Genomic DNA, 26,352 nt, shown 5'->3' on the forward strand with positions numbered 1-26,352 from the left:
TTAACATAAGTAAACCTTAAGGGTTCCACACCAACATCCCAAATTTGCTACTGTCCATTATGCCTTGTGTTTGCATTAGCACCCCAAAAGCAAACACTAAGGGAGCCCCAGCCCGTTGGGATTTGGCACCATACTTGCCATGATCAAGGCTTCCTTCACTTACCTCTGAAGATCCACAATGCCTACAGAAAGAAAGAAAAAACCTTCACATGGCAAAATTTGCCTAACAGAACAAGAAGCACAGCAGTGGTAATGAATCTTCATTTATATAGTTTGTTCCCTAAAACCAACAAAGGTATAATACAAATTTTTCTTTAAAAGATAGATCTGTAACCAGTTTTATTGTAGAAATAACACCTTTACAGCATTTACTTCTCACTGGTTTGTTCTGGCATGCTTCTGATGATGTCAGAGTCGCCTGTAAAACAAAAATGTATTGTTACAAGAGGACCCATGGGAAGATGATTTTAGGAATAAAAGTAAGAAAAAAAAGCCCTACTCATAAAATCACCACAGTGATTCTAGAAAAAGAAAACAACCTAAAAGAACAGATAGTCTGCTTAGGAAAAAAGCAAATAATTATGATAAAATTGATGATAAGAATACTTGTGGTTTTCTAATCCAAGTAGAGGACTTTACAATAATTACACACCTGTCACCAGCATTTACAAAGCCAGGACTAGAACAGCAATCCAGTCCTGGAGGACACAATGCACAGTTTTACTGTAGCGAATGTCTAGCCTCCCCTGATCACAGAAGTATCAGGACAGCGAGAATATTCGCATTGTCAGCTACAGAGCATTGGGACTGACCTGCAGCTCCCACCCCACCCAAAACCAAACCTGAAAGTGACATTTGGAAAGTTAAGTTTGCAGCTACTATTTGAATACAAGCAAGCTAGATAAAGTTTCCTGAAGCAGCAGGAAATTCAAATCATTGTGACTTGGGGAACAGCTGGTTAAAGTTATTCCAGAAATCATTAAACCTATGTGTATGCATTCTGGTCAACAAACAGAACAGGGGATTGATTCTTCTAAAACATTCTGGAAAGAAGATGGGAAGTCACCTACTTAGCATTCTATATAAGGAATCTGAGCAACTCTCTGGGACAAAGACTGTTACCAAACCACAGTCATTACATATAAACATACAGTTTTAAAATGAAGTGTTTAACATAATTTTCATTGCCTTGATGAATATCCACCTGCCTATTGGTTATTTTTCTATATACTATTCTGGGAAGCAGGAGAAGTCACAACCCTTTGTGTCAGATTAAGAACACTCAGACAGGGTTGTTGTAAGCAGTATGTTGTCATGCTCATGTCCTAGCTGATGGGTTCAGAAACAGATCCCACACAGCTGCTTCCCAGACACTGAAACCTCCCTACAGACTGACAAGCAGACAAAATGCTCACAGGGCTCAGCAGTAAAAGAGCTGTGTGCAAGAGAAGCAGCAGTCCTTCCAGGTTCTGAGAACCTCGGACTCACAAAAGAACAAGATCTTGGTCAGAGAAAATTTTAAGTGTTAAACCTGATGGAAAAATGCAGTGAAGTGTGTCACCACTCCTGCTCATTCCTTGCTCAGTGCTGGGGAGGATCCACAGACACCTCATTTGGCCCCTACACTGCAGGAGGGAATTACCTGGGTCAATGATGGCCAGCGTGCACACTCTGTAGTATTTTCCACATGCTGTGCCCAGCTCAATGTTGTTCCCGCTATAATGGTGGACACCAGTCTTAGCAAGCATAGCGTAGTACTCAATCTCTGATTTTCTGAAATCCAAAAACTGGGTGTTAACAGGACCACAAACAATTCTGGCCAACTGCAATACAGAGAGAGCAGCTTTAACTCCCACCACACTTGAACCTTAAGACCCTTAACTTTTCCTTCCCACCCAGAGAAACAGAGCTGTTTCTTGAGGCAGCATCACTCCACACTTGTGGCTCAGGAACCTTTACTCAGATGTCAGCTGAAGGTTTATAACAACAAACCCTTCAGGCTGCTCCTACTCAGGCTCATTTCCACATGGTACAAGGATTCAGCACTTGCAGACCTCTGAAAGGCCTTTCTTCATGTGCCAAAGTGCATGAACTAAGAGAGTTAATGTTGATGGCCAGTGGTGGCCAGGTGCTGAACAGTGACACAGCTGTTGCAGCTGAGAAAGGAACCATGTATTTTAATTTAAAACAAAAAGTCCATCTATGCTGCCCTCTCTTCTGACTTACACTTGGAGAGTGTCAAGCAGTCAATACTGTTTCCCAAGCATTTTCAGATCACCACTAAAATTGGGGATTGCTGCCCACTGCAACAGTCTTGCTATTTCTCAAGTATCTAATTTCTGGGTTTTGCACTGACATTGTCTTGAGCCTCTCAATATCCCTCAGCAACAAAAAGGGCTCAGGTATTCAGTGAGGAAACAAGTCATGATACTGGTACAAATTACATTCTCAAAAAAAGGGGTTCACTGGCAAGGACCCCAAATTTATAACTAACTCTGACATAGTGCTTCAAATATTTTAAATCTGTTATCAGTTTTTCTAGTTATAAAATTATTTTCCAATACACTAATTTGGAAAAACATAGGAATTCAGCCCCATTACACTCTTAGTGAACGCTATCAAGTGTGAAAAGCTTCCAGTACTTTCTCTGGTGCAAACTCCTTGAATTAGAAAGCCAGGAAAACACCAGGAAGCATTTCAACACTTCTAGACTTGAAATTGTTACACAGCAAACTACCAAACAAATTTCAGAGCACTCTAGAGCATGCCAGCAAAGCCCTCTGTATGCAGTCTCTGGAGCAATTAGCACGAAGCACACACTGCATTTGTACCAAGAACCCATCTCAGAACTGTCTTCTCCCACATCTGCTCACCTCAGAGCAGGACAGTTGTTGGCGAGGATGACCAACTTGGCTTTGCCCTGTCGAATCATTTTCAGGGTTTGTTTGTACCCAAGCACATATTTGCCACTTTTCATAACCAGCTGAAGCCTGGAGTTGATGGACTCCAGGGACTTTTTCTGGAAAAGATGTAGAAAAGAGTTATTGTGTTACTTCACACTTTTCAAAACAATGGAAAACACAACACAGAAATTTCAAATATATGCATTTTTCATAATCTCCCTATAATCTGAAACATGGAATAAGAAAGGCCAGTCAGTTACCAGAGTATAAGAAAGCTTACAGACAGGGGCATTGCTGATAGTATGTTTTCACAAATTCAGAAAGTTATTTCTTACCCCCACATCTCTCAATAGGAAAATACATCTCAAAGCACTGTTGCTGCTATCTACATAAATCAGTGACATCTGCGTGTATCTGACAAGCTCTTGTCAAGCTCAGCTAGTCAAGGCCCTGCAAAGCTTTGCTAAGCCAGGTTTAGCATCTCTCTCTCCCCAGGGTGCACACTGACAACGTTACATGGAGCAGCAGAAGGAAGTACTTCTGTGGGATATCGAACTGATATTACCGAGGGGAGCGCGGTGCTCATGACAACAGGTTAGGTGCATTTGACGGACGAAATCACCACCTTTGAGCAAGAAACTCAGATCTGTCAGAGCCACTCTAAGAGAAAGGCCAAAACATGGCAGGAAAGGCAAAACTGAACTCCACCCGCACCAGGACCTGGGCACCCCCTCTGCCCTCCTGCAGCCACCTCGGGAGCTCTGCAAGCCCCGGGACACGGCACGGGAGGGACCCGAGAACACCGAGCGCGGCGGGAGGGGCGCGGCCGGTGCCAGGAGAGCACGGCCCGAGCTCTGAGGGCCGTGCCCGGGGTCCCAGCGCCCCCGGGCCCTGCCGCGGTCCCGCCGCGCTCCGGGGCGCTGCCCGGACGCTCCGCCACCACGTGCGCCCGGCGCGGCCCCGCGCTCACTCACCGTCTTCTTCGCGGCCACCATGTTGCTGCCTCGCGCGGGCTCGGGCGGTACCTGGAACACAGGGGGACGGAGGGGAGCGGTCAGAACCCGGCAGCAGCGCCCGCAGCGGCCCCCGCGCCCCCGGCCCGGCCCCGCTCACCACAGACGCGCCGCCAAGATGGCCGGGCCGCCAGAAAGGAGCGAGCGCCCGGCGAGCACCGCGCGAAGCCCGCGGCAGCTCTCGCGAGAGCCGCGCACGCCCCGCCCCGCCCTGCGGCCGCCAGCGCGCCCGAACCGCGGGGGCGGAGCCTTGTCCGTAGGGGGCGGGGCCACAGCGAGTGGGGGCGGGCCATGGTTGGTGGGGGCGGGCCCGGCTGAGGGCCGGCCCGGGCGCGGCTGCTCCGTGAGGGCGCCGGCCGCCGCCCTTTGCCGTGCTGCCGCCCTTTGCCGTGCCGCCGCCGCCCTCGTTCCGCAGAGCGGCTTTAACGCGTGTTTCGCAGCACAGCCCCCGGAAGGCTTCAGGAGCTGATGCGGGAAGAGCCGCAGCGGCCTGAGCCTCCCATCAGGGAATCACAGAATGGCCTGGATTGCTGGAGCTTGGAGTGCCCTAGTTCCAGCCCCGCTGCCGTGCCATCTTCTGCTAAGCCACGATGCTCAGCGCCCCATCCCACCTGGCCTAGAATCCTCAGAGGGTTGTGGGACATCCATAGCACTTGTATCAGTGTCTTCACCACCCTCACAGTGAAGGGATTCTTCCCAATATCTAATGCAAACCTACTCTCTTTCTGTTTTGAGGCCATCCCTCTTTCTCCTGTCACTAGCATTACATGCTCTTGTAAAAAAAAAGTCCCTCTCCATTTTTCCTGTGGGTTCCCTTCAGGTGCTGGAAGGCCACAATCAGGTCATCCCAAAGCCTTCTCTTTTCCAGACTGAACAATCCCAATTCCCAGCCTTTCCTCGTAGCTCCCTCCCTCTGGGCTCGGTCCAGCAGGTCGATGTCCTTCCTGTGCTGGGGACTCCAGAGCTGAGCACGGTCCTCCAGGTGGGGTGTCACCAGAACAGTGTCCCTGGGGACTGTCGCTTCTGACACAGGGCTGGTGGGGAAAATGATGGGGTGGAGAAGATAAATCTCTTGGGCACCGCAGGGCACCAGCACAGGGCACACGCGGTGGCCTGCCCCTGTCCCTGCTGTCCGCGCTGTGCCTGCTGCCTCCCTACAGCAGCAGCGCCTGCCCTCTGCCCTGGCAGGCCCCAGTTCTGCATGAATGGCCTGTCCCCATGGGATACAGCCCCGGGACGGGCCCGAGCCCACAGACAGGTTTCTTGCATGAAACCAGCCACTGAGCTTGGGAATAGACTTGGGCCCGACACTGCCGACATTTGAGGTTCAGCTCTGGGCGCCCTCAGCGCAGCTCCTGGGTTTGCCGGGGCGATGGCTCTGCACTCCCACCAGCTGTGCAGTGTCTGTGCAGTGTCCCTAGCCCATCCCAAGCAGCTCAGCCCCTGGCTGTGCTGGACGGACAGCACAGGGAAACTTCCTCCTGCCCCTCGTGCACTCTGGAAACCACCAGCTTAAAAACTATCTCGCTGAGCACACACGCACAGCGTGGTTTGGGACCAGGGCCATGACATGAGGCTGCCGTTTTCAGGCCAGGACATTTGTTCTCGATCCCGCAGTGCTGTCCATGCTGGAAGAAGCAGGCCAGGCTGGCGCAGGGAGGAGCAGAGAGCAGGAGCAGCCCAGCTGGCGCCTGCAGGGATGAGCAGTGTGGATGCTTTCTGTGAGTTGCAGAGGTTGCCTGTGACATCCCCCTAGAGGATGCTCAGAGATCCAGCCTGGGGACAGGACAACGGGTTTGCTGCTGGTGTGACTTTTTGCCCTTAAGACCCTGCACCAGAAAGGCATCCCAGCATATACATTTCTTATGAAATTACAAAACTAGCATAGGAGCTTTGCTAGACTCACCCAGGTTAGCACAAGCATGGCAAAGTGCTGGGCTTGTTGGCCTTAGAAAGTGTGATGCATTTATCAATACGGAATATGGATCAAAAAACTAAAAAGCTGAGACAAAACATGTTGCATTCAGTTATTCTAGTATGCTTTTATTATTAGATATTATTTCAAATAAGGTAAATAATTTATAGGAATATACTGTATGTCCTTGTCCTGTTATGGCTACCTCCATGGTAACTTTTTCTGATGTATGATCACAGACCTAACAAAAAAATTTCCAACAGGATATCCTTCTCAGTGACAGGCAGTCTTTGGTCAAAATGCAAATCATGATCCCAATAATTTTTTTCTGGGTAACAGCCTTGAGTTTTGACAGATGAGTTTAAGCATCTAAATTTAGATCTAAAGTAACACTGAAACACCTTTGGTCAAAATGCAAATCATGATCCCAGTCATTTTTTTCTGGGTAACAGCCTTGAGTTTTGACAGATGAGTTTAAGCATCTAAATTCTAAAGTAACACTGAAACAAAGATAATTTGGAAAAAATGTTACCAAACTTAAATGGAGCTGAAATACCACAAGTGAAACTCTGACATTGGTCCATCTCTAAAGGTAAAGTTCTCCAGGAATAATGTGTCCCTTAAGCACATAAATGATAATATAAATATATTACATTTTGATGTGTTTCTATACTCCAATATCTTTTATTGAAAAAATATTTATATCCCTTTACAGAGTATGATTAAATCAATTGTGAAGTGTACTTCAAACTTTTCTTTGGCAACTGAAAAGTAAACTCCATTCCATATCTCCTTTTTTTCCTCTTCCTCTTTTCCCCTTGTCCCAGCCCTCAGGTGCATTGCTGTTATTCCCCATCAAACTGTGACTTTGCTTTTAACTCTTTATACTTTTACTCGGTTGATTATGATCTGGGGAAACATTCATCTTTCATCCTTGTTGAAATTCCTTGCAAATGAGTAATGGATGGCTCAGTGAGCCTTGTGGAGTCCTCGGTGCCATTCCTTTGGACTACTCCAGGTTCTATGTCACCTTGCAAGATGCGGGAGCCATGCATGGCTCCGGGAGAGGGAGCTGTTTCCAAGGATACCCTTGCAGCCTCCACTTACGTTAGGAGACAACATCTTTCCTTAGCCGCTTATAAAACTACTTCTTTCTAGTAATGTGCTTTAAAAAAAAATAAAATCTCTGCATTTCCAAAGGAACTTTCTGATAGACATTTTCAGCCATCCTTCAGGTGCCACAGGTCACATGCTAGGAGATTCAATTCAGAAAAGAAAACTGATCTTCTGATAAGCTAGGCTTATATCTTTATTTTACCAATATGAACATAACTCTTTTTTTAATAGGATGAAAATATGCAAAAAATGCAGTCCTGCTTTGATTTATAGTCTGGTCAAGTCTTTGCACAATTATACAACAATGCTGTGTGAACACCTGCAGCCATTGTTCTCTAGTTTTGCACATCAGAGCTATTAAAAGTGACAGATTGTGTTCTCTGATAATTATTACATTTACAGCAAATGCAAACATGTTCATGTGATTTTCACAGGGTTGTGCCCTGAGCTATGTCCTGTATTGTCAGGCAGACGAATGCAGCTCCTTGTTTCAGCTTACTGGGAATTTAGAATCCCACTAAGGCACAGGTCCACTAGATCTGAATGAAAACCTTTCTTCAGCCACCCTTGAAGCAGCTTTACTATGAGGAGGGAGGGAGGGAGGGAGGGAGGGAGGACCCTGGTGTGGCTGGACAGGGGTCACGGCACCTGGGTTGTCTGTGCCCCCTGTCCCAGCCCGGTCCCTGCGCTCTCCCTGTGCAGGAACGGTTACCAGAAGTTCTCCCAGGAGGAAGGAAGGAAGGAAGGAAGGAAGGAAGGAAGGAAGGAAGGAAGGAAGGAAGGAAGGAGGGTCAGGTGCAGAAAGGTTTTCACATCAGGGAACAGGGAAAACCTTGAGGTTAAATATGAGTTGGACCGGCGTGCCCTGCCTGGTCCAACTTCAGCCCTGGCTCTGTTATGTCCGGTCTTCCTGCACAAAAGATGCAACTCCTCCTTCATGCAGAAAGTGGGAAGACCATGACATTGTTAATTAGTGTTTGTGGGAGCCACCTGCCAAATGGCCCTTGGGCTCCCATTTCTATTTCTGTATCCTATCCAAGGCCTGTTTAAAGAACATGAAGTACAGAGCAGCCTGGTGAGCCCTGCTGCTGATACCCCCTGACCCGGGCTCCCTCTCTCTGGCCTTGTAAACCTTGAGTTCCTTCTCTGCTGCAGCTGCAGTAAGCTGCACGGTAGGTGCACTCTGCACACCCTCTGGTTAGGGAGGGAAGCAGGTACAAAGCTCTGCAGGCAAGAGAATGAACTGAATGTAGCCTTCCCTTTCTTATTTTCTCAGTGCCCAGTGTTTGATGAGCCTGTCCTGGTGGCCTGTCCTCTTTACTTTGTTCTGTGAAAGATCACAGAAGTCAGGTGGGATCTCAGGTATGTTTCCTGACATGTCAGGCTTCCTCAGCTTCAGAGTCCCAGACACTTCTATTTCCTACCTGTGGCAGCAGAGCAGTGGGATGGATGCCTGGGTGTCTTCTGTGCTGTTCAGGAAATCCTCACATGCTGTGTAGGGAACTGACCTCACTCCTACCACAGCAGTGTTGCCTTAAGATTAAGGCGTGACGACCTGGTTCAAAGGAATGCAGCACGATGACCCATTCCAACTTTTGGAGATCTGGTTTGATCGATTTAAGTGGACACCACCTGATTTCTCTTGTCTTTTTTGACTGCTGCGTACCCTCGTCCCACCCTTGGAGGGGTCACGTAGGAGCTTGTGATCCCTACTCCCAGGAATGTCACGCAGGGTCCCTTCTTGATCTTTGTGTTCGCGATCTCGAAACCGTTGGCTCGCAGGGTTTCTGTGATTGTGGACACCAGGTGATCCACCTGGCTTGTTGATGGAGCTGCGATCAGGATGTCGTCCATGTATACGGTTCTATGTGACCCTTTTGTAGCTTGCGATCGACCAATTCTAATAAGGCTGCTACCCAAGGCTCAGATAGGGGCCACTGCTCGACCCATATGGGGTCTGATGATTTCCAAGTCAATTTGATTGGCAGCACAGGGTGTATGGCAGTGGCCCTCATTATAAATTTGTGATCCTGACTCCTAACATAGCAAGGACGTCCCTTCCCAACAGGAGGCGGGCCGGGGCCGGGCGCACTCCGCGGGGGGTTCAAGGCATCCCGCAAGGTGCGCAAGGTGGGCTGCGGGGTCGGGGAGTCCCGCAGGCACTGCGGAGGGGTCGGGGGGGTCCCCCCGGGGCCCGGGTGGTCCCGACCCAGGCTCGCGTCCGCGCGCGGGTTCGGGCAGGGAACGCCCGCCTCCCACGCACTCCCGCCCCCCTCCGGGCTGTTTCCAGGGGCAGTTTGTGTCGCAGCCGCGCTCCCGATTTTTGGGGTTGCTAACAGCATGGTCTTCGCTGCTTCCCATGCCTCCTGCTGTTCTGAAGCCTTTTTTAAAGCTTCCTCTGCTTTAGCCCACGCCTTAAGGCATTTCCCACTGCCTGTAACCTTCAAATCCTCGGCTAAAGCGATCGTACATCTCTCCCACACCTCCAAATTTAATATGTCTATGGGACGATTTATCGTCCCTAGCTCTTGGAGCCTATTAATAGCAAGCTGAAAATGCTTGAAGTCACATCTAATACCCCACTGTAAATGAAAATAACTCACGACTCGGGCCACAGCTTCCATGAGGCTATGGCGGTCCCAGCACGACTCAGGCCACAACTTCTATGAGGCTGTGGCGGTCCCAGAGGCGTCCCTCCTCGCTTTGGTGGGGTCCAGGACCCCACGCAGCTGCTGGCCTTGTCCAGGAGACTCCCGATCCCAGGTTCTGTTTCTTCTCTTTTTTCCCTTTTTTCCTCCCGTTTTTTCCTCTTTTGTCCCGGGTTTTGGCACCACTTGTTGCCTTAAGATTAAGGCGTGACGACCTGGTTCCAAGGAAACGCAGCACGACGACCCAATGCTTTTTGGGCCGTTCGGGCTAAGGACACACAAACATCAATATGATAGACGGTCCAAGAGTCCTTTATTGGTTTTCTCCTCGGTATATATACCCTTGGTCCTCCTTCTACCTTCTGGGGTCTGACTTTTGCCTTATATGGTTAGTAAGGAAACTGGGTGGAGGCCGTGTTAGGAGGGGTTACATTCTTGGCCTCTTGTCCTGCGGCTATCCCTTATCTCTGGGAGTCAGGGGAGAGAGGCCCTATCAGGTTTCCGTGACAGCCCGAAATCTTCCGATCGCCTGTCCCTATTCTCTCTGCCACACAGCAGTCAGGATTTCACATCAGCAGCATGAATGTTAAATATTTCTGAAATTAATTTTTAAGTTGCTAAGCCCTTTGTTGCACATCTGCTTTTGTTGTCACAGAGCAACACGTTTTGCTAATTGTAAAGTTACCAGCATTTCAGTGTCTAGTGTTGCATATTAATCTTATATATAGCCACATAGAAATCTATAGAGCCTACAATGGATTTTTTAATGTTGTTTTTTAAAAGCATCCTGAAAATTAATTCAAACTGAGGAAGCCGAAACTGTTGCAGAAAATATTGGATTTATTGCTACTGCTCTACCTTGGCTGTGGAACATCACAAACCCTGGACAAATGTCTGAATACAATATGATTTGTCTGAATAAATTTCTGGGTGGATTTAAAAAGTTCATTTAGAAGAACACATGATTAGTCTAAATTTGACATGATAATCAAGTTATGTCTTGGGTGCAATAAATACATTATCTGCTTATGCAAGCAAATGTGTGGAAAAGATTTTTCATTCTTACACTCTGGGAAGTTTTTAGGCCACCTCAGCATTCCTGGACATCCGTTGATTTGCCTATATGCAAATATAAAAATATTAGTATTATTTTACCTTTCAGGCTGATGCTAAGGGTGTTGCAGGTGGCTGCTGAACCCAGAGGACTCTGCAAACCAGGGATTCCTTTTTGCTGAGACCGCAGGGGTCTGTCTGTCCCTCTCAGCCCCACGGGTGCATCCTGCAGCTGTTCCTGAGTGCAGGCAGGGCTGGCAGCGGGGCTGCGGCTCCTGTGTGGGTATGAGCACACCCCTGGGATGCCCCAACCACACAGCCAGTGCACATAACCCAGCCCTGCCGCTCCTCTCGCGGCTCCGGTCTGGGGTTCCCTACGGACACCCCACACCCCCAGTCTCAGCTTCGCATTCACGGACCGCCAAACATCGGTGTGGCCTCCAAGTCCGTCTGATCCCGCTGCCAGAGCTGGACCCTTCACCCGGGCTGCGGTCTCCTCTACTTGATGCTATCGTGGCTCAAAGCCTGTTAGAGGGGTTCGCGAGCGCACCCCGGGGTTAAACTCCGGGGCACACGGACCTGCAGCCCCTGCCCGCCGGCTGCCACTCACACCTTGCGGCACCCTGGACAGCGCAGGAATCCGCCCCGGGGCAGGAGCCAGGCCCGAGCGGCGGGGGAGGCTCCGTGGCCGGGGCCGCCCCCCCGGGCCCGCAGGTCGGTGCTGCCGGCGGCCCTGCTCCAGCAGCGCCCGCAGCCGGGCCCAGGAGCCGCCGCCGCTGCCGGGTGAGCGGGCGGGGGAGCCGGGCGGGGGGACCCGCAGAGCTCGTTGGGGTGCGGGGCCGCGCTGCTCTCAGGGCGGTCCTGTCCCGTCCGTCCCGTGGCGGGGAAGGCGCCGCGGGTGCGCGTCCCGCAGAAACCCCGCGGGGCCAGGAGCCCGTCGGGTTTGCCTCGGCTTTTAATCCTGCCCGCGCAGTGGAGGGAGCTGCGCCCGGTCAGTGATGGCTTCGAAACTGGTGCAACTTGTGAATGAATGCCTAAGTCCCTTCCGCTCCGCTGGCTTTTTTTTTTGTTTGTTTAATTTCCAGGTGCGTCCTGCTCTTGGTCTTTTTGTGTAGTACCTTGCCAGTCTAGTGCCCTTTCTTTCCTTCTTTAAAGAATAATGAATTAGCAATATTTGATCCTACTATCCTTCCTTTTTCTTACAAAATCCACCCCGACATAGTGTGCAGCATCGGCAATGTTCCTGTGGCTTTAATTGGCTCAAGTCACAGCAGACTAATTTTGTGAGCAAGCTATATTTGCAGGATGCCCCATAAGAATATCCTTGCTATTCAGTAGAACTAAAACTAAACTTTGTTTCCATATTCATCATATTTAGCTCTTTGCTCCAAGGAAGTTTTGGAAACTCTTCTGTAAGAACTTGAACGCTGCAGTTACAGGAATTGTCCTCTCCAGAAAGATCCATCTCAAAGGCAGATCCAAAAAAGTTGTTTGCATTTCATTTTACTGTATTTCTTTCCTATATTCTTGACTTACGGTCTGTTGTTGTTACTCTGCCTGCAGCATCCATGGGTTTTGCATGGGTTTATATTTTGTGTGCTGTCTTGTGGTGCTGTGGCTTGTGACTGCAGAGGGGAGAGCAGGTGTCTGTGCCACCACAGAGCCAGCACACATCTGCTGAGAGTATCAGGAGAAACCCCTTTATGCTGTACCTGCTGTCTCAGTCACCTGGTCAATGTACCAATTCCTCTGCCTTTCCATCCTCCACTAAATGATACCTGCACAGGAGCATGGAAGGGCTCAAAGAAACAGAAGAAGTAATTTATTCTGAGTATTTATTCTGTATAAAAGCATGTTCATGGCAGGACAGGTCATGAAATGTACTAAATACTTACATTAATGTCATGGTGAGGATGAAATGCAGTTTGTAATTACAGCTGAAAGATCTGCATTAATTTGGCAATCACTAACCAGATATGTTAATAATTTGCTAACTTACTTTAATAAGAAAAGATAATTTGAAAAAACCCAACTTCTCTAAGTAAGTTAATAGAGGGAAATGTATTTCATTTTCTTCCATTGATGTGTAAATCATAAAACTTTGAGGCTTTTCCAAAAGGAAAGAAGGCAAAGAGAAAATACTGTAGCTATGGCCCACATACATTCACTGTGTTTTTCTTTGTTTCTCTAGCTAAAAGAGTCTACAGCAGGGAAAAAAAAAAATTAAATTTAAAAATTAAAAAAAAACTAGAAGGAATCCTAGGAATGCTGACTGCCACACGATGTTCATTTTTCTTGGGGATAAAGGTATTGAACAGATTACTGAGAGGATTTATTTTTTCCATATTAGGGAATTCTTTGCATTTCAGATGAGAGCACAGGAATGCTTCCAAGGTTTCCAGCAGTGCAGATCTTGTGTTGCATGGCAGTATTTTATAATCCAATTTATATAAAACATTTTGATGTAGAGAGGGCTAGCTGGAAGTTATAGGACTGATGCTTATAGGAGCTGCAGGAGATTCTTAGTAACAATACATTTGAATTGTTTCTTCTACTGCTAACATGAATTAAAACTCTATATAAGATGCTAATTTTCATGGCTCATTGTTTCTGTCTGCAGGCTTTAAATGCTCTCTGTCCATCTGGCACTGAGCAAGGTGAAGGCATGGAAAGTGTCTAAAGGGACAAAAAATAAAAATGTGAAAACATTGAATTTCTGGTCTCTGAGCATACATTGCTTTTTAAATCACTGATTAGAGCAGCTTATGTTTAACATTTACTCACTGTTATTCTGCTTTGGTATCTGTTTCACCTTGAGCTTCATTTTAGGAAAAGGAGTGCTTGGAAGACAAGGTGTGATAGAGATCTAGAGAAAGCAACCAAGGAAGTATATCTGGTGTTTTTCATAATGCAAGAACTGCCACTTGATGAAATGACCAGCAGCAGGCTTAAAACCAGCCAAGATGTGTTTTACAGGGGATGTAAGTGGGCTGCAACCCTCATTCCCATTGGGTATAGTGGACACTGAGTGTAAACAGATTGGAAAGGGGCTTGAGCAGGTTGACAGAAGAATTCCACTGACAGACTGACACTCAGCCCATGGGTTGGGACCCTCTGCCCTTTCCCCTGCCCCTGGCAGCTGTCAGAGGCAGGTTCTTGCCCTGGGGGAGGGGTCTGTTGTCAGAGACCCGTAGCTGAGTTTGCCTTCTGTTGTTGGAGTTGCATTATACATTGCCTTTTCATTGTGGATTTGGAGGGGTTGGTTGGAACTTGGGTGGTTTGACAGTTCCTGGGACAAATGAGATTTTATCTGCCTCATAGTCAAAATTGCCTTCTGTCTGTCCCAACAGCCCAGATTCTCAGTTCTTGCTCTTCTTCTAGCTTAGCCATCCTTCCCTGGGTCTGTAGGCACATGCTGATGAGGTGACACTTGCTGGAGAGCTGTTTTGTTTGAATGTCTCAAAATAACTGTAAATTTACTTCAAGGGCAGCAGTATTGAAACAAATGTTTTAAGAGTAGGGTATACTACTTTTTCTCCTGCTCATCTATGTCTATATGAAATGTATAGATGTGTTCATCTGTGAACAGTATCATATGGTTCTGCTTACTGCCTGTGACACTGCAATCATAATTTTCTCAGAAAATACAGTTTTTCCAGTTTTGTAATTATTATATAAACAGATTTCATGCTTGAATTACCAGGGGTTTCATCCTGACATTCTTTAGGAAAAGGTTAAATAGAAGATCCTGTCAAACTGAATTTCATCAAAATGTTAGTAAGTCAGTCTGATAGGTAGGTATAGCTCATTTTGAGTCTTCAGCTTTTATCCTTAAATACCTGTCAAAGTAATTTTGTCAGTACTTTATTAATAAATTTTTTTCTGCCACAACCCATTGCTTTACTAGCCAATATGTTGATGAAAGATGAAAGAAGTGGAAGTTTTAATTTGTTTAGGCTTCCTGTTGTTGAATTTTTTATCAGACAAATCATGGTATGAATTGTGGTTTAGTACTGAAAAAGACAAAGTGGTTTTTGTTTTAAGAAGTGAGCACTGCTCATCCTCTGAGTTCTCAGGGGTTTTATTCAGTCCAACTGAAGGTACCACCAGAACTTCTCACACACAGCCCAGGACAGCAGCTCCCTCACATTCCCCCCATTGATGCTGTGCTTGGTTTGGGGCAGGAAAAGGTGCTTCCTTGCACTGTCCCATCGTTAACAAACCACCTGCACACTGCAGATTCAAAAGGGAAAATGTAATAGAACATTGACTTGCAAAAAAATCTGCTCTCTTCATATAACATGCATCAAATGAAAACTTAATTTTAGTATAAGAGCAGCATCATCTCTACTGGATATGTGTGGATATGTGCAGCAGACCTGTGAGGGAGTATTTTCCCCAGCCAGGAGGGAGCTCTTTGTCAGGTACTGCTTGTGTGGTTCACTGTGGGTTTAGTTGTAATCCAGCTTATGTGCCCATTCACCAATTATATGTAATTCTCTTTTTCCTTTCCTTGCCCTGCTGTAACTAAAAGCATCCTCAGGTGCAAACACCGTGACTGCAGATGACCATGGAACTGTGGCTGAGCACACACAGCGGGACCCAGCAGGGCGTGTGAGCGCTGCCTCTGAGCAGCTGCCGGGAGAGGAGGCTTCAGCCGCCGTCCTGAGCACGGAGGGCAAGGCCGAGTCGGTCAGTGAAAGGGAGGAGCCCGAGGGCACCGAGCCCCTGCCCGCAGGAGAGGAGGAGAGCTCTGAGCTGCCCTCTGTGTGGCGAGAGGAGAGCAGGGAGCCTTCACCGCCAGCGCCACGAGAAGATGCTGGGGCATCTCCAGGACCAGCAGAGGACAGTGGGCTGGTAGAGGGCAGTGACAGCTCTGTACTGGAAGCCGTTGAGAAAGTACATATTACTGAAGAGGAGCATCTCATTGAGGGTAATATTTGTGCTTTCATATATTCAGGAGACCAAAATTTGCCTCCAGGGACTTCTGTGTAGGTCCTTTTGGCTTTACAAAGAGTCTCAAATGAGCTCCTGGAGTCAAAATTTGGTCCAGGGAGTCTGTATGATGTAAGGCATAGAAGAATGTGGCTGGGGAAGCCTTGGATTTACAAATCCAAGCTGAAATAAATTTAATCAGCATTTCCACCTCTGCTATTTCATTTCACGTCCTTTATGTTCTTAGCAGGTAAAATGTCCCACCATACCCGTAATTTAAAACACTGTGTCTCTGGGTAGCTCAGACACATTCCTTAATATTTACACAGCCCAAAGGCTCAATTACTTAGTCACATGTACTGAATATTAAATTATAAATCACTAATTATTAATTATGTGTCAACTGTCCTTGCACACATAAAGCTGGATGTAGAAGAAAAAGCATCTCTTTGATGCACACTTGGCATCTCCAGTGTGTCCTAGAAGCTTGGCTACAAGACAAGCAGAATAGAAGTAGTAGTGGAGAGACACAGGGCTGTCTTTGCACCAATGCTTGGAGATGACTGGGTGGGGAGAGAGGCTGCATGAAGGAGAGGAAGCAGTGGTGTCTGAGGTGACAGGGATTTCCATGTGCTGTGAAGGGACCTTTAGCAGGAGGTGTGCTCCTTCCTGGAAATTGCAGGCTATGCTCCTCCTTGGGTTAGTGCCCAGAGGACGTGGACTGCACTTGCAGAAGATGAAAACTTCACAGGAGGAATCAGATTTCTCCTAAAAGGTACAAAGTAGCTCAGTAAGGAATCAGATGCATTCCTGAGGTAGCTCTTCTTCAGGGAATAAGCAGGTGGAGCATGTGAGGAGTATTTCTCTGCAGGGAGCCATCCTTACTCCACTTTGGCCTTGAAGAAGTGTGAGGTGCAGAAGGACTGATCCGTGTGAAGTCCAGAGCCAGTTACACACACTGCCACCACTCCTGTGGCTTTGTGCTGCTTGTCTCTGAACTGGCTCTATGGATCTCATTCTTTGCTCATCCTTTGTAGCTGAGCATGGTCCTTGGATTGCTTTGTCCTTTCCTGTGTCTCTTCGTGAAAGAATTTTGTCTTCTACATAATCATCTATCCTTTGGAATAAAGTTTTGTTTTATGTAAGCAGTAAATGACAGGTTGCTCACCTGTTAAGCACACATCCTGCCCAGCTGCAAACTCCAATTTCATTATTCACCATTTCTAAGCCTTAGGGCAGTGCCAGAGGCAGAGCAGCACACCCCGGACCTTGTGCTGTCACATCTCATCAGTGACAGCATGTTTACAGTTGTCTGTCTGTCTAAAGATGAGTTGTGGGGCTTCTAGCATCAAGTGATGTGTGCAGGGCGAGTGAATGAAGCTTTTGGGGAAAAAAAATTTGCTCCTATTATTTCCAAGGTAGAAGGAATACCTTAACTTGTGTGCATTCTCTTCCCAGAGGCATCTGATGAAGAAGGGATTTTCTATTTTAATGCTATGGTACATATGATACTTTGCTTTCCCTTTGTGCTTCCATAGCTATGGCAGGAAATTAGTTAGGCTGCAGCTTCCCTGGGAAAGCAAGGTTTCAGCCAGACTTGCCTGTTACCATGTTTTCTATTTCTGTTTTGTTCCAATTGCAAATAAAACTGCACATCTATGAAATAAAATTCAGGAAAAAATAATTTGTGTAGAAATAGCACTCATTATTTCCTTTGGATACAGCATCAAGGGGATTTTGTGAAAGCATTAGGAGAACTTCATGTGCATGAGGCAACCATATAGCTGGATGATGGAGTATTTGTTTTCCTGTTTGTTCTCTCTGGGTTCATTCAGGGGGTACCTTGATAATGGGCATTGGAGAGCTTGCAAAGCAAAATCAGGTTTACAGAAAGGAGCTGGGGCATTTGGTGTTTTTTTTTAGTGGATCCTAATTTGATCTCCATGGTTACCATTCCCAGGTGAGACGGGAGAACAGGTGGAAACTGAGCTGCTCAGTGAGACAGTAAGTGAAGGGCCTGAAACAAAAGAAGAAGAAACAGGAGAAGCTGTGGATAGTGCAGCAGCGACAGAGATAGGTATGTTGACAGAGGAGGGAAGGACCACATGGGTTATTGTTTAAGAGACAGCAAAGACTGTCCTGTCCTTATTGGGCATATCTTATTATTCCCCTGTAGGCATACAGCTGCTTTCTGCATTTTTACACAAGAGAGTCAAAAATACTTTACAGTAAAAGACATTTTTGGAAGCAACCAATTGGAAGTCATGCTTTTTACATGGGTCATCTTTATATAATACACAAGCCTTATCAGTGATAACTTTTCCCTCTTTGGGAAAAATGGTAGACTGTAACATGCAGTCTTGGAAAATAAAAAACCTTTGTTAAAGCCATGACTCTGCTCATTATTATTTGCAGGCTTGTCTTTGTAAGCTAAGCCTTAATGCTGCTTTGTGATTTCCATTCTATGCCAGTCATTTTAGATCCCCTTGTTCTCCTTATCAGCTGAAATCAGCAGTGTGGTGCTGTGATGAAAGCACATTACACAGCATATTCAGTCACATGGTGGGAAGGAAAGTCACAGGCCAAATAAAGTTCCTCTGGAAAACTGTCACACCAGTGAAGATAAAAATTCAAGGGGATAAGATTATCCCTCTAGCAGATAGAGATTATGGGAAAAATTCTGTCACCACAGTCTTGCTACAAAAGTTATTTCTTCTTCCTCCACATTCACTAAGAACCTCACACTTGAGTCTGTCATGTAAGGTGTTCACATGCCCAGAAGGCAGAATTAGAATCACAGAATCATTTAGGTTGGACAAGATCATTGAGTCCACCTGTTAGCTCAGCGCTGCCAGGTCCATCACTAAAGCTTGTCCCTAAGTGCTGCTTCCACAGTTTTTTTAAGACCTCCAGGGATGGTGATTCCACCACCACAGGTTACCCTATGATATTGCTGGAATGTGGAAAAGGATGAGCAGGCAATGCAGCTCCCCCTTTCCCCCAGCAAATGTTACTGCAATAGCTGGAATCACCCTCTCCCCTCCCTCCTAATCACTGGCGTATTTGGTCATGCTCAGAATCTCTCTGGGCTAGCGACTATTTCTGTAATTCACATGAGAACATCTTCAGCAGAAAGGGTGGCAGATACCTCACACCAGTGTCTTTCATGACTTCCAAAGGAGCCCCTTGCACTTGGGGTGAGCAGTCTTTGGTCCTTTCCCAGTGCTATGTGTCACAGCCTTAGGGTAAACCAGCATGTTGCACTGCTGCTTATGCTCCTGCCAGAGGGCTGAGGGAAATGGTTTTCAGCACAAGCACTGCAGCCTGTAAGACAAGTAGGGTGGTGGTCAAGCAGTTTGGTCAAGGCTTGTGTGCCTTTATGACATTGTGATTACCCAAGTAAAATTAGATCAGCAGTGATAAAAAAAAATAAGTGCTCACCTCCCTTTAATTTTCATGTTTGACGGTTGCTCATCTTTACAGATTTTACTTTTTAAGCTAGCCTATGAAGACAAGCAGTTCTTGGCCATTGACAACAGTTCTTTTGCAGGATCTTTAAATTTATGCCAGATAGCTTAGCCTATGAAGTAAAAACAAGTTTAATCAATCAAATTGTTCTTAATGTCTTAAAATAATGTCTTTTTTAAAAGCTCCTATGCTTTTGCAAAGAATCAACACTGTGCTGTGAATTCAGCAAAGCACTTAATTTGATTCTAGGAAACCTCAAAGAACATCTTCCTGCTCCTGAAGAGTAAGAGAATCATGGAAAGGCTTGGGTTTCAATGGACCTTAAAGATCACCTAGCTTCAACGCTCCTGCCATAGGCAGGGATGCCACCCATTAGATCAGGTTGGTCAGGGCGCCATCCAACTAGGCCTTGAACATTACCAGAAATTTCACCCAGTGATGATTACAGCTCTGTTGAAATTCTTCCTGCATTTGCCTGCTTTGACAGTATTTTCCCAATAGTTTTGTAAGGGAGCAGAAAGAGCAGCCTTGCTTCTGTCTGTAATGCATTTCAGATGATGGGAGTGCACTGACCCAGCTCAGAGAACAGCTGCAGGCAAGAGGAGCAAACAATGCTAAGAACAGAATAGTGACCATTTAAACCTGAGATTCTGTTGTGTAAGGGAGCAATTCTTCCATCTTGAAAGGATATTGGAGAAATAAAGCAAGATTCTGGGCAGGAAAGCAAGACTGCTTAAGGGAATGGAAAAATTCTTACTTTGAGAGACATCAAAAACATTCACAGCTTTGTCTCTAGGAGGGCATGACTAAGAGGATACAAGCTGATCCTAGTTAAAAAAAATCGGGCTCTAAAGGTAGCTGATGTCCACCTAAGAACAAGGGAATGCTCAGTAACATGCAAAGAGTGTTGAATTTGAAACCATTAAAGGGAGTTGGCTTTTTTCATGTTATATTAACAATCCTAGTTACAAAGAATCACTGCAGTTGGGTGGCTTTCATTGGTCACCTTCATTCCCATGCAAAATTTCCCACCTTTCCTGTGTTCCTTACCCACCCTCATGGAACACCACAACTCAGTGTGAGGAAGTCCCACGTTCTCATGTTCCCTACCCTTGCTGAGTCTTCTAGCTGGGAAAGGAGTACTTTGAGCTGGGATGGCCAGACACTGTGATTTCAGCCAGTCACCCCCTTGGGCAATGTCTTCTGGCTATCAAGTGAGCCCCAGAGCTTCTCAGCTGCTGATGGCCAACAGTAGCTTCAGGGGCTGGACACAGTTCCTCAGCCATACTCTGTCATGGAATAGGTATTCCCAGTATATACCTCTGGAGCTCAAGCAGGAACTGGTTGTCCTGCTGGGTTTTGAATCCCCAGGGGTGGAGACTCCATCAGCTGTGGGCAGCCTATTCCCACAACTTAACTGTCCTTATAGAAAAAGAAAAAAAAAATCTTGTATTTAAAGTTACACTGTACTTCAATTTGTGCCCTTTGTCTCTTGTCCTTGCTTAGGATTCACTGTCCATGAAATGCCTGCCTCTGTGTCAAATCTGACTGGAAGGATGTAGTGATTTCAAAAGTTGTTAAGAGAAAAGGCAGCAGGGTGAGGAGGAGCTCGAGACTGTAGCAGTGACTCACAGAGGTGATGCTAATGTCTGTGACAGAAACTGTGACTGGGTGTGAATGGGATGGGGGAAGAGGGAGCAGAACCAGTGCTTGCTTTTAGGTCTACACAGAACATTCCTACAGATTTGGGAGAAGAGCAGATATCCCCTTCATCCTGTGATACTTCCAGGGAACTTTCACTTGGAGTTCCTGTCAGGTTTAGTGCATATCAATTTATACCTTCAATTAATTGCTAAATTAATTTTTTCCATGTGTTTCAGAGACAGCTAATAACAAGGAATAGAAGTTATGTCTCAATGAATGTCCTCTTCTTTGGCCTGCTCTTCTGTTCACATGAATATTTTTAAATTTTATTGGGTTGGGAAAATATAAAGGCTTTTATGGATTGAACCACAAGCTACAGACACATAAATAGGAGGCATCAGAAAAAGTTTTATATAATACAGATTTTTTGAAGTCAAGCTGCCAAGACTTCAAGTGTTTGAAATACCCAAACTTTCATCTCCCTGCCACAGAGTGCCTTCTATACACACCAGCATAATTTTTCAACGGCAGTATGATCATTCCTTTTCCAATAAGGAGTTTTTCCCAGGTTCAGATTAACTGGCTTCAAATTGTACAAACCTTCAACCAACAATGTATAGCATGAAGAATAGAGTGTAGCTTTTTTCTTTTTAAATGACTGTATGTAGGCAGTTCCTCTGAGTGCCTGGACTACCAATGTAGGCAGCTGCTGAAGTGTACTGCATGTAGAGGACTGGGAGAGGAAATGTACCAAGCTCTAACGAAGTGCAGAGGGGAGTTTTCCTGAAAATAGAAAATAACAGAGTGCAATGTCCAGGACCCAGCTGTGTGCTGCTCACTCCCCATTTTTAAACTCAAATTTATTGAAGGGATTGTAGTGCAGTACAGGGGGAATTTTTAACTGAGTGGGTTGTTTTAGTTGTATAAATCCTCGAAGATAACTTCACAGTGTTAACATTCACGGCCAATAATAACCTGTCTTTAGCTGTGTAGCTCTCCTCATATGCATTTGTGGCTTCTAAAATGGACTTCTAAGAGAGAAAATACCAACCTGCCTAAGAAACAAATATAAATCTGTTCCCAAAGAAAAGGTTATCTATTGTATTCCCCTGGACTGCTGTCCTCCTGGAGAAATATGCTATCAGGGACTGTCTGGGTTCTTTTCCAAAATCAATTGCAGAGATGAAAATGGCAATACTTTCAAACAAATTTCCTGTGAAACAGGCCCTGGATAGGATTTGTGGTTTGGCTCAGATAAAGAATATAAATTTCTTCTGGTGGTGAATGTTGCAGGATCACAGAATCAATTCAGTTGGAAAACACTTCTAAATTACTTGAGTCAAAATGTTGACTGAAGACCACCTTGTCAACTAGACCATGGCAGTAAGTGCCACGTACAGTCATTTCTCATCCAGGGATGGTGACTCCACCACCTCCCTGGGCAGTCCATTCCAATGTTTGAAAACCCTTTTATGTGAAGAAATTCCTCCTGATGCTCAGCCTGAACCTCTGCTGGCACAGCTTGAGGCTCTGTCCTGTGCAAAGAGACTCCATATAATACATTGCTGGGGATTGTGTTTACAAGATCTCTGGTATAAGGATGAAATGGAGAAAAGATCAGTTACCTAAAAATGGCAAGCACAGTATTGCCCTTTTGTTAGCTTTATTGTATAAAAGGACTTAACAAAAATCCTACCTGTCACCAGCAAATTATACAAATCCCCTCTAAGAGATAATTTCATACTGCATGTACATGTCTGACTCCAGCTGACTCTGGTCTGTATGAAATAATCAAATTGATACCCTTGGCCTATTAACCTTTTGTATAAGCTGATAGCTCTTGGCTGTATCACTAAATCCAAGGTTTTCTGCTGAGCAACATTCTTATGAACTTGTCAGTTTCATTTAATGTCAACTTCCTGTAGGCAACAACACAAACATAAACTTTTAAGACCCAAATGCATACCATTTTTTTTTTAGGGAATTTTGCTAGATGGTTGTCACTTTATTTTTTAGTTTTTCTAGCCTTCTGTAATAGAGAAGCTAAAACGAGCTTCTAGTTCTATTAAAAAATCTATTGACATTAAAGTGAGCATCAAAAATTCAAACAGAAGTAGTCAAAGTTTTTATCCACATACTCAAACCATTCCATGAAAAGAAGCCATGAAAAACAACACCATGCACTTTCAAGAGCTGAGGAGTGGGAGAACAGGTACTGAACAGAAGGAGAACACCCCACAGTGACATGGAACTGGGCTGGGTGTACAGCTATGTTCCAGGATGCCCCAAGAACTTCCATCTTCAGCTGCATCTCATGCCTGATTTCTTCCTGTGAGCTGGGAATTCAGTTCAGCCACCAGCACATGTGCCAGCACAGCCCCACTCCAAAACACAGGAGATTAAATCGGCAGAGACAGGCTGCTACTGGCAAGATCATGAACTGCAGTCTGGCAAGCATTAAACTTTTTTAAAGCATAAACCAACAAGAGCTCTGTGACAGAGATCAGCAGTATTCATAGCAACAGAGGAGACTGCACTTGGAAATAAAATGTGAAGATACAAGGGAGTCAAAATGACCTGCCCACCTCGGAGTCACTCTTTCTACCACTGTTGTAACAAGGAAGAGAGTTAACTATGTATGTTCTTCCTCACTGTTCAGCTTCTTCAGGCCATTAAGCAGTGCAGATGAAAACAAGAGGAATATAAACCAGGCAGTAACTAAGGAGTAACAGTCTTTCTCAATCCTCTTCATCCTTACATAGTCTATAATCACAACAGGCGAATTCTCTTTTTCCTTTCCCAAAGAGGAAATACGCTTGATACTATCTATGTTAAACATGAAAAGTTAAATCACCTAAATTATCAAAATATGCTTGCTAGAAATATGCTGAACACTCCTGCCCTGAGAAATAAGACATCCCCACTAAGCAAATTTAATTGGTCTGTCAAAGAGTTTTCTCCTGTTAAAGGTTGGGAAAAGGAGGATATGCTGCAATATTTGTGTTTATAGGATACGTCTCCAAACCTTATCAACATAATTTTTTTTTTTAAATACAGTCAGGCATTTTTGATGATTGTTTTGCATTTTATCAAAAGCTAAACAATGTTCAGCCCTCAACTTCATCCAAGGTAGAAGTAACCATGCCTCACAGAAGGGAGTGCCGGGCAGTGCACTTGAAAGAACAAACTTAATTTCCAAGCTAACAAGAAAATTCTGGTAGAAATTTTTTTTTTTCAAATTACCAATAACCACAGCCCTAGAAGAGTTAAATTTGCACCCTGTCAGCTCTGTGCAGACACATACACACTCTGTAGGGCGTCAGAAGATCCCTGCCCATCTGGCTGGGGTTGGCTCTTTCACTCAATGAGGAACTGCTTTTAGGTAAACACTGCAGCAAGAGCAAGTGCTGGTAGAAGAAGATTGGGGCAGTTTATGTGGTTTAAGAGAACACAATTTCATTAAAACTAGGTACTGAAATTTATTTTTTGCATTGTTTAATCTGTAGAGAATATAATAATTTAAAGAAGAATTTTGCTAAAAGAAACACCTAGTAGAACATACACATTTCAGTACTTTATACATTGCCTTACTTTCACAGAAAGAGATGTTTTGCTGTGGTTTTTTAGTTACATGTGATAGAAACAGATTTTAAATGCTGAAATCAGGATGCCACAAGATGAATTGCAACTTGGTATTTTGCATGCAGCTCAGTCTAGCAAAGAAAAAAAAACATTTTTAACATACCTCTGTTTAAAACTGGATTTGTTAAATGTCTATGTACTTAGTTGTTTGCAAATTAAGACCTAGGAGATAGGCTTTTCATATTGGAGAATCATGGGTGTTGGCCTTTCTGTTTTAAAGAATAGACTCAAATAATATAACTCTGATTAAATAAAACAAATGTTTTACACTTCTCTGTGGAAGGCTGATTTTTTATTTTGAAAATGACTATGTTAGAGCTGTAAATAAGAGAGTTTATTTCAGTTATTCTAAACTTCCTGTAGCAGAAGGATACACATCAAGAAAATGTCTTGAATGGCTTTGATTTAAATATATAGTCTAAAACCTACATGTTTTACTACTATATATATATTTAGGCTATATATTTAAATATAAGCTAAAAGGGAATTTCTGTTCCTGAGTTTTTGCAGAATGGCACCTACTTACTGATAAAAACACGTAATGGAAGCAGTATGTTCTGCCTTGTTAGCTGCATCCAGCATGGAACTTTTTCCAGGTGCTTCATTTCATCATCTCAGTCTCAGCCCACCCCTTGCTGTGGACAGCAGTGGTGTGTTCACTCTCCCAGCACCGAAGTCTCAAGGAGTGCAATAATGGACTTTCACCGGCCAAGTACCCCTTGCTGTGGTGTATTCACTCTCCCAGCACCGAAAGTCTCAAGGAGTGCAATAATGGACTTTCACCGGCCAAGGCACAGAAATCCCGCAGCTGCCATCTAGTGTTGGGCTCGAGGAGGGCACAAAGGCTGCGGGACAGCTGGGAAGGCAGGGAGCAGCAAGAAGGGATAACCAATGTGGTTATGAAAGGCTGAACACAGCTCAGGTTCAAAACAATTGAAATCAGATGATTTACAGTGAACTTGAACGAAATCTCCTACAAATCGGTGAAATAGATCCCTACCAAATAATTACACCTGAACAAAGCTGTAACAGAGAAATCTAAATAGGAATTAAACTTGATTTAAAAATTTAAATATAACTCAAATTACATTATTTTAAATTATTATTAATTGACAAAATGCCTAAATATAAATTAGGAATTAAACCTGAATTAAAAGTTTAAATATAACTCAAATTACATTATTTTAAATTATTAATTGACAAAATGAAAGAACACCTGCTTTGTGTTTCCTAGAAAATCATTGCCATATTAGTTAGTACCAACTCCTTCCTAACACATCTGACCATGTTTTTTCTTAGGTGGGATTGCTTATGGAGTCAGAGGTATAGAGCATAGGTTGCCTTATTAGTACAGCTAAGAAGACAGAACAAGAACAGGAGCAAAAACTAATCACAGTTTATGTATAGGAAGTTTATTTAGAGATAAATCAGGCATTTTTCAAAGGCTGTTTGGAAGTTTGGTGTTTGAAATAACAAAGGCACTATCTTGCTTCTAATAAAAATAATTATCTCCCAGAGAAAGCAAGGTAATACTATAAAAATCCTTATATCTGCACATATTTGCTGTGACAACCTCATTAGGAATCTTTTTGCTATAATGGTACAACTTACAAGCTCAGTGAAAAGAAGGAATGGCTGTTTCACATCAAAGCTAGGACTGGTAAGTAGGGCTGACTGCTCTCACAGTGTCCATTTCTACTTGGCAGAAGATCAGTACAGAGGGATGGGATAAGTTACTAGCATCACCAGTTGGATTTCTCAATATTGCTTAATCACTGCATCAAACTGATGCTTCTGACCTTAATGGCAGAGGACAAAATTACAAGAACTATGATGATGGTAGCTGAAAGCTTCCTGTCCTGGAAAATTTGATCTTTAGCTATCAGGATGTAGATAAGCCTATTCTTTTGGTTCAAATTTGTTATTGGATAAGCAAGCTGGAGACTTTTTTTGTGATGGAGTATCAAACCACAATCAGGAAAAGAAAAGTTTGTTCCCATAAATAGACAAGCACA

General features: G+C 44.8%; 2 protein-coding genes and 1 non-coding gene across 6 annotated transcripts; 1 reads left to right on the forward strand and 2 right to left on the reverse strand.

Annotated features, from left to right (window-relative positions):
• Nucleotides 1–307: 307 nt before the first annotated feature.
• Nucleotides 308–4,144, reverse strand: RPL30 (ribosomal protein L30). Its single transcript, XM_039706233.1, has 5 exons — nucleotides 4,017–4,144; nucleotides 3,878–3,928; nucleotides 2,874–3,019; nucleotides 1,643–1,773; nucleotides 308–418 (listed from the first exon to the last, which is right to left on the reverse strand). Exons 2-5 carry the CDS (start codon nucleotides 3,896–3,898, stop codon nucleotides 369–371), a joined length of 348 nt encoding a protein of 115 aa, XP_039562167.1. The 5' UTR covers nucleotides 3,899–3,928; nucleotides 4,017–4,144; the 3' UTR covers nucleotides 308–368.
• Nucleotides 651–785, reverse strand: LOC120500886. The gene has a single exon (XR_005627197.1). It is a non-coding gene; the product is annotated as a small nucleolar RNA SNORA72 (small nucleolar RNA).
• Nucleotides 4,145–11,524: 7,380 nt separating the features above from the next.
• Nucleotides 11,525–21,398, forward strand: ERICH5 (glutamate rich 5). Of its 4 annotated transcripts, none has more exons than XM_039706378.1 (4): nucleotides 11,525–13,629; nucleotides 15,183–15,581; nucleotides 17,544–17,660; nucleotides 20,932–21,398. In XM_039706378.1, the coding sequence occupies exons 1-4, from the start codon at nucleotides 13,557–13,559 to the stop codon at nucleotides 20,952–20,954; spliced, it is 612 nt and encodes a 203-aa protein (XP_039562312.1). In that variant the 5' UTR covers nucleotides 11,525–13,556; the 3' UTR covers nucleotides 20,955–21,398. The 4 variants fall into 4 exon arrangements, with proteins under 4 accessions (XP_039562312.1, XP_039562311.1, XP_039562309.1 ...); XM_039706377.1 differs by lacking the exon at nucleotides 20,932–21,398 and adding an exon at nucleotides 19,301–19,459; XM_039706375.1 differs by lacking the exon at nucleotides 20,932–21,398 and adding an exon at nucleotides 17,760–18,019 and having other exon boundaries at nucleotides 11,525–15,072.
• Nucleotides 21,399–26,352: the final 4,954 nt, after the last annotated feature.

This window comes from Passer montanus, unplaced genomic scaffold (genome assembly GCF_014805655.1).
Source record: "Passer montanus isolate IOZ18808 unplaced genomic scaffold, ASM1480565v1 scaffold19, whole genome shotgun sequence".
Lineage (NCBI taxonomy): Eukaryota > Metazoa > Chordata > Aves > Passeriformes > Passeridae > Passer > Passer montanus.

Bases quoted from the DNA above. Each gene is read 5' to 3' on its own strand.
- RPL30 (XM_039706233.1), bottom strand. From the start codon at position 3,898: ATGGTGGCCGCGAAGAAGACG. The intron at 3,020-3,877 runs GTGAGTGAGCGC...CATCTTTTCCAG, and splicing joins TGGTGGCCGCGAAGAAGACG to AAAAAGTCCCTGGAGTCCAT. The intron at 1,774-2,873 runs GTGAGCAGATGT...TTTGGATTTCAG, and splicing joins AACAACTGTCCTGCTCTGAG to AAAATCAGAGATTGAGTACT.
- ERICH5 (XM_039706374.1), top strand. From the start codon at position 13,557: ATGCAAGAACTGCCACTTGATGAAATGACCAGCAGCAGGCTTAAAACC. The intron at 13,630-15,182 runs GTAAGTGGGCTG...TGTAACTAAAAG, and splicing joins AGATGTGTTTTACAGGGGAT to CATCCTCAGGTGCAAACACC. The intron at 15,582-17,543 runs GTAATATTTGTG...TACCATTCCCAG, and splicing joins AGAGGAGCATCTCATTGAGG to GTGAGACGGGAGAACAGGTG.